The sequence below is a fragment of the Marmota monax genome, unplaced genomic scaffold (assembly GCF_021218885.2).
Source record: "Marmota monax isolate L192 unplaced genomic scaffold, Marmota_monax_Labrador192_F-V1.1 WCK01_AAM20220418_F8-fsc00003, whole genome shotgun sequence".
NCBI lineage: Eukaryota > Metazoa > Chordata > Mammalia > Rodentia > Sciuridae > Marmota > Marmota monax.
The window spans coordinates 847,015-861,306 of NW_026694084.1; the positions used below are offsets into that span (position 1 = coordinate 847,015).

Below are 14,292 nucleotides of genomic sequence, written 5' to 3' on the forward strand. Positions count from 1 at the left end.
CCAGTGTGATTAATGAGTTTCTTTTAAAAAAAATACCATTTTGAACTCTTTAGATTTTAATATGGTTTGATGTGTTTCAATCCACTCTAATTTTTTCCTACCCAGATCTTCAATATTTTTCATCTTAAACTAGTGGAGCTCTCAGAACTTGGCTCCTGTGTCCTTTTGATGTGATCTCATTCGTCTTTGATAACATCTTTGTCTCTGGCCTAAGGTATTCAAGGTTTATCTTGCACATTTCCTGCTCCAAACCTGAACCAGCTATTTTCCCTCTCTGCCTTTTCTATAGGAAACCATCCAGTGCCTCCTACCTTCACCAGGGAGGATCTCAGAATGTTTCTGTTTCTATGACACACCAATTCTACAATTAAAGATTCTAAAGATAAATAATAAAGAACTCTAATCTTTGATGTGACATTACTTTCTTCATTTTCTACTTCTCTTCAATGATCATGACTGAGAGATTGTTAATAAGAGCAATAAAGGGTCACGGACAAACTCAGATCGTTACTTTGAATGGGAAAAAAATAAGAAAGATGCCCTCAACTTTAGAACTATTGCCTGACCTGAAGAATCTATGTCTTCAAAATAATCTAATCTCCAAAGTGTGCCCTGAGATAAGCACCTTGACCCAGGTGAGGAATTGGGTGTCTTTGGGTTGAGGGTGGAAATAGGAAGAGAGACAGAACAATAAGACTTTGATCTATGATGACATAGCTCTCTGGAGACTTAGTGTGGAGTGTTGTTGGAGAGGCATCAGAAGGTTTTCTTGCTTAGGGAATTACACATGGTAGGGAGAGGAGATGTTTCAATTTATTCATGTGCTCTTTGGCCTACATCTGGAATCAGGGGATTAGGTCTCTCTACCACACTCATCTTTCTGGAGGCTGTCATCTGGAAAAGGGCTAGAAGCCTGGGTCTGTTCTCTACCTTGGGGGCTCACATCTGGAAACAGGTTTGAGGATCCAGGAGAGGCTGTTCACCCTGAGGATGGTCCTTAAGCTTTTACAGAAGAAACGAAGAGACATTTAGGATGTAGAAAGGGAGTTCCTTTTCAATTTCCTGGAGCAGGTCAAAACTTTGAAATGGAGCATTGGCAAGGAATAGGAAGGAGGGGAAATTCATTTCTTCTGAAATAGTCTTTAAAAGAAGGTTAATATTTTAAATAAGGAATGCCCTTCTTAAGGAGCAACAATCGACATGAATGAATCCCAGATGCTTGTGTTAAACATTTCTGTGTAACAATGTGAATCTCCAGCTGCGAAAAATCTTGAGGTTGAGAGAAGGCCAGGGATATTAATGTTGTTTTTTCTTTTTATTCACTTCTAAACTGTCATTGCCAAAAGAACGTATAAGCAGCTAACTCGTTTTAGCTCACTGATCTTTGAGTTCCAGAAACTAAATATCTTCTTATCTTCACTCTGCCTCATTGCCTTTTTAGGTTTAAAGAAGTTATTTGAGCTTGTTATCGATGGTTGTATCTTTACAAGAAATAGGGTAATGTTCACAAATTCCTCCCTTGGGTAGTAACTTCAAATAGCACACTTCTAAGGCAACAAGGATTTGAGCTTTTCTAATGAGTAGATGAATTTCTATGCAAAATGATTTAAGGTTTGACTAAACCATGATTGGATTCTCTCTCTTTGCTTGAATTTATTTCTGTTGTAATAATACTGTACATTGTTTCAAGAAAATGAAATTCTAAAAAAAAAGCTTAACATAAAAAACTATCTTTTGTGCCACCCTCCCTTATACCCAATGGTAACCTCTACAAAGAATCACCTTTAATTCTTTTTTCTTGACTTAACCCATTTTAGATATCATTCTTCTTATTTTTTTATGATGTGTGTTATTTACATTCCATTCAGTTATAACCCTGACCAAGTCTTTATTTTGCCTCTTGGAGAATTCTAAACTGTATATTGTTATTAAACAAATATCATTCAGATGGAGTCAATCTACCTTGATTATATTTTCTTTAGATACCATTTTGTTCTCTTGGAGTTTTTAATTGCCTTTCCTTTCCCTTTATACATTTGCCTTAACAAGGCCTCATTTAATCTCAAACTCAGTCGTGTTAGATACTTTATCAAATGCTCTCTTCCCCAGTAGTTTCCATTCTCTATCCTCCTGCCCCAATATGAGTTGATTGCCATCTAGGTTTGCTGTCACTGTCAAGGCAGGACACCCCTTTGATACCTGTGTTGAAAATAAATCATGGTTGGATCCCATTCCTCCAGTGTTGAAGATTGAACACCTGAGAAATGCTGAAGCAAAAGCAAAAAGTTTTATTTAAAGGAGGGAATTGGGTGGGTGGAGGGGAGGAGCTCCTTTCTAGAGGAGGGGGTCCAAAGCTGGTGCCCCGGGAGTGAGGGTATCCTGCCCCTTTTATAGATTTCAGATTTCTTTTCTTCTTATGCCCCCTCCTCCTCTTATCTTTCCTCAGTGACCAAAAAGTTGAGTAACCAAAGGTGGGAAAGGGACTGTCCAGGGGTACAAACAGGAAAGGAGCCATCCAGGGGATATTCATCAACAACTCCTTGCAGGGAGGAACAATTTCTTGGAGGCAGATAACCTTGGCAACAGGTTGGAGGAGGGGAAGTGCTCTGGAGGTATTAGCATTTTATTTTCTTTGAATCAGCCTCCATCTTCATGACCCATTTTCATAACCTCTCTAAAGACTCACCTTTAGTTATTTTTTCTTGACTTACCATTTATTACCTATATTGACTGTCTTTTTGCCCGTCTCACCTTTACTGCCCTCCTGATTGGACCCATGGTTTTTCTGTATTCCATATTTTCCCCATATTCTTTTTTTTTAGGTTTTTTTTTTTTTTAGTGGTAATTCTCAAAATATCATCTTAGTCTGGGTATGTGATTTTTTTTTTATCTTTTTCATACCTGAAAGTGTCTGTATTCTTATTAAATATGGAAAATAACAAATCCCCAAAATAGTGAGCCCTGGGGGAATGAAAAGGAAAGCATACATTGAGAGCACTGATCCTTTCCCAATACATTCTTTCCGGGTGATAAAACAAAACATGGGGAAGAGGTGTCCATAAAACTTCAGAAAGGTAGTCTCTGGGAAGAGGCCAAAGCATTAATCTTTCTATAAACAAATCCTTTCCAGATATCAACTACCCCAGGCCCTCCATTAGGTCTAATAAGATAAACCCCAGAGCCTGACTGCTGACCCTAGACTCCCTCCCATTTCTCCCAGTAAAACAGACCTCCAATTTTTGAGTGCCCAATTTTGACACGTGCCGCAGTCTGGCTGGGCACAAAATAACCGAGCCGCCACACAGCCTTGTAGGTTCAAAACAGGAACTCCTTTATTCTCCACACTCCCGCAAACGCCACGCACACCACACACGAACCGGAAAATCCCTTCTCCAGCACTTCCCCAACCAATGGGAATTCTCCGGGAATTCCCGAGAGAACTCCAAAGTAGCGGGCGCCTGAGGCAGCAAGAGCTACCCCATTGCCCGACAGTAAAGGTCAAATATACAATACAATCAATCCAGCATCACAGCAATTATATACAGCTTAACTCAAATCATCATCTCAATGGTTCCCTGCGGTCACCTTTCAACCACTCCATTCTGGCAAAAATGCCATGCGTCATTCCGACTTGGCTATCACTCTCAGCAGACAGGCTCATTAATTAAGTCACCTCTCAGTATAACCTTCATAAGCCCAGTCCCCTCCTTTGTTCAGGAAAGTGGGTCCATTCCCATTTGTGTAGTCCCATTTCTGAATAAAGGCTGAAATGATCTGTGAAGTTTGCATCTGGCCTGGTCTCTTTGTTCTAGCAAATCTTTCTTACATTTGATTAATAGTTTTTGTAGTAAAGACTTATATGTTCTAAAATACACTTTGGAGGTGGTAGTGGTGCAACAGTCTGATTGATTGCCCATAGCATTGTCTTCATTTTGTGACTTCTTTGGTGCTTTTTTCCTCATTATGTCTACTATTCCTGAGTAACCCTAAGTTTTTACTTCAATTTACTCTCTCTCAATTTCTTCAAGAAGGAACTGTATCAATTCTTCTTATTATCAATATTTTCTGGGGGATGGGGGTACTGGGGATTAAACTCAGGGGCACTCAACCTCTGAGCCACATCTGCAACACTATTTTGTATTTTATTTAGAGACAAGGTCTCACTGAGTTATTTAGCGCCTGGCTTTTGCTGATGCTGGCTTTGAATTCTCCATCCTCTTGCTTCAGCCTCCCAAGTCACAGGGATTACAGGCGTGGGCAACACTATGCCTGGCTCAACTCTTATTTTTAAAGAAGAAATCACATTGCTACAAATTCAACTGATTTGAAACTTGGCTACTTTTGGTCCATCTTTAAAGAGCTTTACAAGGTTGATTTGTAAGGGTCCGGCGAACGACGGAGGAAGAGACCACCAAGAGACTGACTCATGCAACCGCAGAAGGGGGTTTATTGAGAATCCAGCGCGCTGGGGCTCCGTGCTCACTCAACAAGGGAGAGCGGCCCAGAACCCTGAGCAGGGGTTGAGCAGTGCTTAAGTACACTTTTTGGGGAGGACGGGGACTTTACATACATCACAGTCTCCTTTAACAAATCACCATACACCGCGGGAAAATCAAACAACAATTCTTAGACATGATCAGTACATTCATTGGCGGGAACAGGTCAGGCGCGAAGGGGGGGTACATTCAAACTGATTGGTTTGGGCCCTGAATGCCTACGTGCCAAACTGCAGAGGGTCCAGGTTATTTATCTACTGGACAGTCCTGGGAATTGTTTTAACAGCTACAGGAATTTCAGGTTTTGGGTGTAGCATAGGAACTTAACAATACCTGGTCCTTTACATTTTAACTCAGGCTTTGCAGCTTAGAAACTTTACAATACCCGGTCTTTTACACTTTAACTTCAATTTCTTTTACTCTTACAGATTCAGGCTAATGGCATTAAGCAATGTAACTGTTCATGAAATAGTAGTTTTTCTTAAAGACTAGGATTTTTTTCTTAAAAAAACGAGTAGTTTTTTTCGAAGATTGTGGGATTTTGAAATTCAAAACAAAAATATTTCCCCTTTGTAATGGAAGTTCTAGAAGCAACTACAAGAGAATGTACAGGAAATACTTGAAGAATGGATATAGATTTTGACACAATTCAGAAATATTTCTCAGCCATGCAACTGCTAATAAAAAGAGCGAGAGAGAGAGAGAGAGAGAGAGAGAGAGAGAGAGAGAGATTGAAAATAAGAGGAAGTGCTGCGATATAGAAATGTTGCAATAACTGTACTGGTTCAGCCACTTTTTAGTTAAATAGAAGTCACTTAATCTCTATAGGTCTTGCCAACCTAAGGAACATACAGAGAAAGATTCTCCAAAGATTAGCACATTTATTTGGAACTAGTAGAATACTGCAATATAAATATATGTGACATGGTAAACTATGTGTGTGTTCAAAGATGTTGAGGCAAGGGGATATTTTAAGGCAAATGAGGAGGATTATGTAAATTACTTTGATAGAATAATCCTGGGCCACAAGGCTGGTGACAAATTTGAGAAGACAACTCCTGAATAGGAGTCCTGGCAGAAGTTTTCTCCTGCAAGGTTGTGGTTCTGGTGGTCTTTTGTCAATGGTTGTTGTTATCAAGCACGCTACAAACATGATTTTCTCCTTCATAATCTCCCAGTTCTATTATTATTATTATTATTATTATTATTATTATTATTATTATTATTATTGTTTATGTTTTTGTTTGGGCTTCACAAATTAACTTCATTTTGATTCTGACTCCTTTTACAACCTCAATTTCTGTCTTCATTTATTAAATCCACAACACTATTGAGCACCTGGAAACTGGTAATTCAGTAATGAGCAAAACATGGAAATCTTGCCTTCACAGGATTTACTTCTGTCAGAAGAGTTGTAGGAAACAACCAATTAGGAGGCTAAGGGATTATTAGAACTCAGGAGAAAAACAAAGCAGGGCAAAAGAGTGGGGCTTGTGGTATCCTCTGAAATGTTGAATGACCTGTGATGAAAAGTGTCCTTGTGGTCTTTATAACTTGAGATATACATGCCATACTTCAGTAAACATGACAATCCTTATTGTAACATTTTCCCGTATAAAATCCACAATGTAATTTTCAAAAGTTAGTTTGAATTCTTTCTTGCATTGCTGTAAGTTATACACTTCATCAATAATGATTTTAAAACTATCTATCCATCCACTACTTTTGTTGATATTGTGCTTGTCTTTTACTACCTTTTCTTTAATCATCACAGGAATTCCAGTTTACTATAGTTTGGGGATTATATTAGATGACAATATTTATAAATCTCCATAGCTGGCACATGGGAACTTTTCAATATATTTTTGTTGCTAATATAATTAATGTTACCATTAGGATGTAACTAACAACAATGATAAAAATAAAGGGGTTTAGTTCTTTGGAGAATTCCAATTCTCTCTCTTCCTTTATATATGTGTGTGTGTGTGTGTATACATATGTTTATATTAGTTGTTGATAGACCTTCTTTTATTTATATGGTGCCAAGAACGGAACCCAGTGCCTCACATGTGCCATGCAAGTGCGCCACTGCTGAGCCATAGCCCAGCCCCTTTCTCTCTTCTTTTTGATATTTTTTGTTTTGTTTTATTTGTTAATTTGACTGATGAAGCTCTGAACAATTCTAACCACTTGTAATGACTAGGAAAAAAGGGTTAAGTTTTTATAATTTATGATGATTTTTGTTATATCCTTCACAGAATGCAGTGTATTAAAATAGTCTTGATAATTCTTTGGTTCCTAAAACAAGCATACCACGTTTACATTTCTGCACTCAAAAGCCAATAGAATAACATCAATCACTTATTGAGAGCCAGATACCAGAGCAGGAGATCCTCATTCATTTTATGTAATCCTGAGAGGGAATTGCTACTCTCCAGCTGTTATTAAAAGTATTGTTCAGGAAGAGGTTAAGTCACATGTCAAAGGTCACCTAACCAGTGAATACATTTATAAAATGAGGTCTCTTCTGAGGTTGTTTTCAGCTCTATTATTTTGCTAGTCTATATATTTAGTGTGAAATTTCTCAGAGTATGGTTTTCAATCTACAGTTCTTAAAAAAAAAATAGGAATCAGGTTGACTGAAGATGGCCAGCTTGGACACTATGTGGAATTGCCCTTGTTTGTGTACACATTCTTTTGTCAAATGTATCCCATTTACTTCTTTATGTTTAAGCTGGTCCTGAGAATATAGGTGCGAGAAAACTGTTGCTTCTCCTTCATGTTTAGGGATTAAATCAAATGTTAATATATATAAAACTCCATAGCTAGCACATGGAACTTTCAATACATTTTAGTTACTATTATAATTGGTATTACCATTATGATGTAACTAACAATAATGAAACAAAACAAACAGAGGAGGGTCTTTAATGAATATAGATCTTCCTTCTCCTCCACTGGTCCTTTTGCTAATTTGACTAGTGAAGATCTGGAAAAGTTCAATTACCTGTAGAGACAGGAAAAAAATGAGTTGATTTCTTATAATTTATGCTGAATGTATTTAGCTTATTATTGTTGAAACGTTGAGATGTCAATAATTTATAAATAATTACTGTATGAATTTTGAGGGCAAAACTGTCTTGTTTCTAGTGCCTGGCACCTAGTAAGCCATGTATTGTCACCTCAAGTGGAATGCAATGGAAGCAATTTTCAAAGTCCAACTTAAATGAACACAATACTCTTATGATTATGGAATCATCTAGGAAAATGTTTTCTTAAAGGCAAATAAGATATCATTTTAAAATCCCCAAAGAAACAAACAGCTGTCATGTCTAATTGTGTTAGCATTGTTGAAACGCATCACAAGGTTCCATGGCAGTGTGGCAATGTTCCCTTTAAGCTGCTCACATGAGTGGGTTGCCTGGGATAAGCCCTGGTCTGCCATAGCTTTTTATTTGACCATAAACAATTGACAGTAAATAAGACCAACTCAAAGCAGAGTTGAATAGCTTATAAATTTGTTATTGTGTCCTCAGTCTCTCCATTTCATATGTTTACTGTTCTTATCACCCCAACCCAATTAATTTTGTTCATTCATTCATATAATTAATAACTAGTTATATATGCCTGCAGTAGTCTAGGTACTCTGCTAGGTAGTGACAATATAAAAAGGAACAAAACATCCATATGTCCCTGTTCTCAGGTTTAGTTAGGAAAGGCAATAAATATATAGATAAATGTAAAATTGTAATTGCAAAAGGTGTTATGAAAGACAATTGCTTTATGCTATTTGAGTCTCTAGTCAGAGAAGTCAGAGAATTTGATCCTGTGGAAGTTCTAAAATAATGAAGGAGAGAGTTATATAGAGGAATAGGAGAAGAATGATGGTAGGTAGATTTTCCCTCTTTGGACATTGAGTCTCACTTTCAATCCTACCAAAACAGAGAGGATCTGATATTATTTATACCATTTATCAGCATCAGGTCTTTCCTTTCTTTTGTCCAACCCATTTAAAACCTCTTCTTTCTCCATCATCTATATGAAAACCTCTTCTTTTCTAAGCCTGGCTATCAAAGAAGGGATTCATTATCCTGGTTTATTGTATCCTGTTTTGGTACAGGGACACCTAGTGAGTTCCTTTTTTCCAAGCTACTTTCATTCCTTCCTTCATCTGCTTCTATGCTCAGGCTTGCTTAGGAGGCTGAGGCAGGATGATTGTGAGTTCAAAGCCAGCCTCAGCAACTTATTGAGGCCCTAAGCAACTCAGTGAGACCCTGTCTCTAAATAAAATAAAAAGGGCTGGGGATGTGCTCAGTGGCTAAATGCCCCCAATTTCAATCACTGTTACGCCCCGCAAAAAAAAAAAAAAAAAAAAAATCCCAATGGTATATTATACAAAAATAGAAAAACAATCCTTAAGTGCGTAAAAGGTCCTTAGTAGCCAAAGCAATCTTGAGCAAGAAGAAGAAAGTTGAAGGCATCATAATTCCTGGTTTCAAAATACATTACAAAATCATAGCAATCAAAACTGCATGGTTTTGCCATAAAATAAGACAATGGAACAAAATAGCCCAGGAATAAATCCATACATTTGTAGTGCACTTATCTTTGATGATAGTCCAAGAACCCACAACTACAAAAGTATAGTCCCTTTACTAAATCCATATGGAGAATAAGAAAATTGAGTCTGTATTTCATACCATATGCCAACATGAACTCAGAATGGATTGAAGATTTAAATATAAGACCCTAAACAGTAAAATTACTAGAAGGAAACATAAGGGAAAAGTTTATTGGCATTGCTCTGGGGCAATGATTCTTTTAGAACATGACACTAGTATACAATAAACGTAAACAGACAAATAGGACTACATCAATACATAAAAGCTTCTGCATAGCAAAGGATACAATCAACAATGTGAAAAGGAATCCTATGGGAGGGAAAATATATTTACAAATTCTGTATATAACAGGGGGTTGATTCCTAAAATATGTAAATAACTAAAGAACTAAATAGAAAAAAAATCAAATAATCTGATTAAAAATGAGTAAAAGGACTTAAATAGACATTGCTCAAAAGAAGCCATTAGTCATTAATGTAAATACAAACAAAACCAAAATGGGTTGGCATTTTATATCTGAAAGATTGGCTATGATCAGAAAGAGGAAAGATACCAATTGTTGGTGAGGATGTAAAGAAAGGGAATCTTTGTGTACCATTGGTGGGATTATAAATTGGTATAGCCACTTTGGAAAACAGTGTGAAATTTCCTCAAAAAATAAAAAATAGAACTACCTTTATAATCCAGCAATTCCACCTTTGGTTATATATCCAAAGGAAATACAATCAGTATGTGGAAGAGACATATGCACTCCTCTGTTCATTATGTCATTATTCACAAAAGATGAAATATGGAAATAACTTAAAGGTCCATCAATGGTTGAATGAAAAAGTGTTTGTGTGTGTGTGTGTGTGTGTGTTAGAACGAGTGAATTTCTGTCATTTGTGACAACATAGACGAACCTCATAAATAAGTTAAGTGAAATAGGTCAGACACAGGAAGACATACTACGTGTGATCACTTTATGTGGAATCTAAAAAACTCAAACTCTTAGAAATAGAGTATACAATGGTGGTTACATGGGAGATGGGGAGATGTACGTTAACAGGTAAAATGTTCAGTTTTACATTGTTAAAAAACCTCTGTAGATGTAACGATCAATTATATTGCTAGAGGTAATATTATTGCATATTTGAAATTTGCTAAGAGAGCAGATCTTGTGTTTCTCAACACACACACACACACACACACACACACACACACAAAGTTACACGAAAAAGTTTAGAACCTTGGGTAGAGAAAGATGCTAAATAGTAGAATGAGATTTTGTTTGTGGGCCATCTATTTTAATCAGAAGCTGAACTCATCTCCTGGCAGGTAACATATTTGTGAGAAGGGGACCTACAGGAACTTTGTGAACTTGGGGGCTCACGCATAGTCGATAGTGGCAGTCTAGCTAGTACCCAACTCTAGTGGATTTTTGCCTCATCTGGATTGTGTTTAAGGTTTTGTTGCAATCAGACCACTTAGAAAAGCTTCTATTAGTCATACCCATTGTCCAAGCTGATTTTAGATGTAATTCAGTAAATGGAATCCATTACTCTCCAAGTGTTAAATTGCACAGGAACGTTTCTCTCAATTATTCTAGTCTAAAAGTGTTTCTTAAGTGTCTCTTAGTTTTTGAGGGTTCCCCTTTAGTAATTTGTAATATAAAGTGATTTTCTAAATTCATTCAAACTAGAAGAGAAAATAGGTTTGTCATTAGTAACTGTGGCCCACAACTGTGGTTAGAGAGTTATTAGTGTGAAGCAGGCTGATTTCTAGGCCCATGGCTGACCCTGCACATGGAGATCCTACCAATCCTATTGCATATTTATGGATATTGTGCCTGCAGCTAAACCTAACAGGCATGGTTTGCCTTGTACTGAGTAATTAATGTGTGTTTGTAATTTAATCATGATTTAAACTGTATTAAACTTTGTGCCCCAGGCCTTTTAAAAAAAGTGACTGTGACTGTAGAAATATTTGAAAAAATGAGCTAGAAGTTAAGAAAGCAAATAGGTTTAAAATTTGAAAATAAGTAGAAGTGTGTGTGTGTGTGTGTGTGTGTGTGTGTGTAAAATACCTAATGCATTTCTAGCACCATGTGTAACATTTTCTCCCAGGACCTGGGCCCAAAAGGTTATAGTTAGTAATTAATAATAGCTGTTATTTGCCAGGCACCTCATAGTACTGTCACTAATTCTTTTCTTTTCTTCCTTTCTTTTTTTTCTAAGTGTTGTATTTTTTTATCTTTATTTTATTTATTTATATGTGATTCTGAGGATTGAACCCAGTGCTTCACACATTCTAGGCAAGTGCTCTATCACTGAGATACAGCCCCAGCCCCTGATGCCAATTCTTAAAACTGCTTCAAGAAGAAGATACTACTAGCATCCCCATTTTCAAAAAGAAACAGAGGCTTAGGAACTTGAGTGACTTGCCCAAGATCAGGTAGCTAGTACACTGCATAGGGGATGGTTTCCAAAGCCTGTGCTTTGACTATTGCACAATACGCACACAAATAAAAGAAGTGTACTTAAAGTGTACATTCAATGAGTGTATGTGAGACAATTCCATTTTGTGTGTGCATTTGTAGGTGTATGTGTATATGTACGATCATTTTGAGCAAGAGTAAGTTCTCCTTGAAAATAGATAGTGTAGTTGGTATAATAAGTTCGGAGTGTAAATCATAGAGCCAAGAGAAATTATTTCACTCTAAATCACAGTTTGGGCCTTGGATTCAGTTTCCTTTAAAATCAGTGTTATTGTGAGGTTCATATTAGTGTTCAAGACTATTTATCACATACTGAATTCCACTTAAGTGTTAGCACTTAGTATTATCATTAATAAATTAATCAGTTACTTTTTCTTCTTAAATTTTGTATGTACTTCTCTCCTACTTATACAAAGACTGCTGCTATACATTTAAGCTAGATTTTATAATCCAAAGGCATCAATGAACACTGACATGCTTTCCTCCTATTCAGTTTGAAAGAAGAACTATATCTACCTCAAGGCAGGTCACTGCAAGGTTAAGTTAGAGGTATGAGGGGGCCACTGGAATTAAATAAATTTAGGAAGAGTTGGGAGAGAGAAAGATACTATTTGTGGCAAGTGTACAAAACCAAGAAAAGGCTACAGGGAGGTTGAAAACAGGATGTATTAGGTAGGGAATTCCTCAAAGGTTGATTATTGGGCAATTATTTAGGTATTGCCTAGTGGAGTTGGGTAAAGGAATCTAAGTGATAATACATCCCATTCTTTGCATCTTCTGCTATGCAATGTCATAGACAGGCATAATGAGCACTAGTACTAAGGGACAGAAGTGAAAAGATGCATTTAAGAGCAATTTTGATAGTGGAAATTGGTGATAGTTGATTTAGTTGGAGGAAGACAAAAAAGTTCTAGGTGATTCCTGTTTTAGTGCAAAAGACGGAGTCAGGTGCAAACTTCATGGATCAGCACAGCCTTTATTCAGTGGTGAAATCACATATCTGATGGACCACTTTCCTGGTGGAAAATTAGTCATTGGCCAAAGTGGGAATCTGTGCTTATATAGATTACACTGAGAGGTGACTTAAATTAATGAGCATGTCAATTTGGGGACTCAGGAATTTGAGATCTGTTTTTACTGGGCAAGATGGAGGGTCTGGGGAAGGATTTGTTTTGGGAAAGATCAATGTTTTGGCTTTTTCCCAGAGACTGTCATTCCAGGCTTGATGGATGTCTCCTCCCCAGGGCTTGTCTTGTCACTGGGAAAGAATGTATTGGGAAAGGGTCAATGTTATCAATGTGTGTTGCATTCTTCCTCATTTCCTCTTCCCAGGACACACGATCTTGGGGTTTGTCATTTTCCATATTTAATAATTCCAAAGTTTGACCATCAAAATATAATAAGAACAATGGGTGTATTGACCATAGTAGAGATGGGGAAAACATATCTAGCTTGTTCTGCAGTCTTGTCTAGTTTTAGGCTTTGAATTAAGAGTGACCCTCTGGAGATGACTTAGGAGCCAAAACCAACAAGATACAATTTTTACAGAGTTAAATGTAAATCATACATTTAGGTTAAGAAAAGAATTCAGTTGCACAAGTTCAGGATGTGGGTTATCTGCTTGACAGCTAACTTAGGGGGGTTTGTTGGCCACAGGCAAAATTAATTATGCACCAACAACGCGCCCTGTTGCTGAAAGAGTGCATGCCATGTTAGAATGCATTAACACGAGTGTAATCATCTGCCCTAGGGAGACCCAGTGGTCCCACCAGCATCTGTGCTATGAGCTCTCATTTCTCGTCTCACCCCAGGCACCACATCTTCAGAGGGGAGCACTCAGAAAGATTAGAGAGCAGTCAGGATGGTCAGGGGTCTGGAAATTATGTCCTAAGGGACATGGTTAGGGGAGAATGGAGCACATTTAGGAAGAATATGATCACAATCTTCAAAAATGTAAGATTGTTACATAGGAGAATAAAACTATTTTTTATTGTTGATGTGGAAGAATTATTTAGAAGTTACAGAAAGCCAAATTACAAAAGGTAATGAATAGATGAAAATTTTGAACAGGATAAAAGAGCTCCTATTACTGATGTGTTCATGAGGAAATGCCCAACTGTGTTTTTATGTTGGACTTGATGACTTATAAAAAGTACTTCTAATTGTGAGATGCTCTAACTCCCTGTGTCATGGGTTTATAAGAGTTATCAACAAGAGGCTACATGTTAATTTCCAAAGGATAGAGGAGTTACTAAGAATACCAACAGAAGTTCATTCTTTAGATAATTATTGAAGTAAAGCAGGCTTTAAAACTTATCAGGTTGTATATTATATAACTAAAAACCTTTCTTTAGGAACTATCCACAACCATGCAGTGTTACTAATGAAACATGGCAAAAACTCTTTCCTGTGGGGCGGTGGTATTAGTGTGTGTATGTGTTTATTTTATTTCTGCAGATCTTTTCAGTGAACCATTTTAACAACCTTATCAAGGAGTCCTAAATTTCTTACTTCAAACATCTCCTCCTCAGAGAGACCTTTTCTCACAATTTAACCTGACCTCATGTTACTTTTCATCTCCTTTTCCTGGTTTCTTTCCTTCATATCTAGCACTGAGCACTAAAGGGAATTGGTGGTCTGTTTTTTACTTACTTGTTGTCTGCCATACTTCTCAACATATAAGCAGGATCTTTTGGAT

The 14,292-nt window shown here is 37.1% G+C and overlaps 1 protein-coding gene across 2 annotated transcripts in view; it reads left to right on the forward strand.

The window, feature by feature from the left end:
- The first annotated feature begins 452 nt into the window (after nt 1-452).
- Lrrc69 (leucine rich repeat containing 69) overlaps nt 453-14,292 on the forward strand; it is a 115,036-nt gene continuing 101,196 nt past the window's right edge. For both annotated transcript variants that reach the window (XM_046464755.1, XM_046464756.1), the window contains exon 1: nt 453-635. In XM_046464755.1, the coding sequence (XP_046320711.1) occupies nt 453-635 (183 nt within the window). The remainder of the gene's footprint in view (nt 636-14,292) is intronic.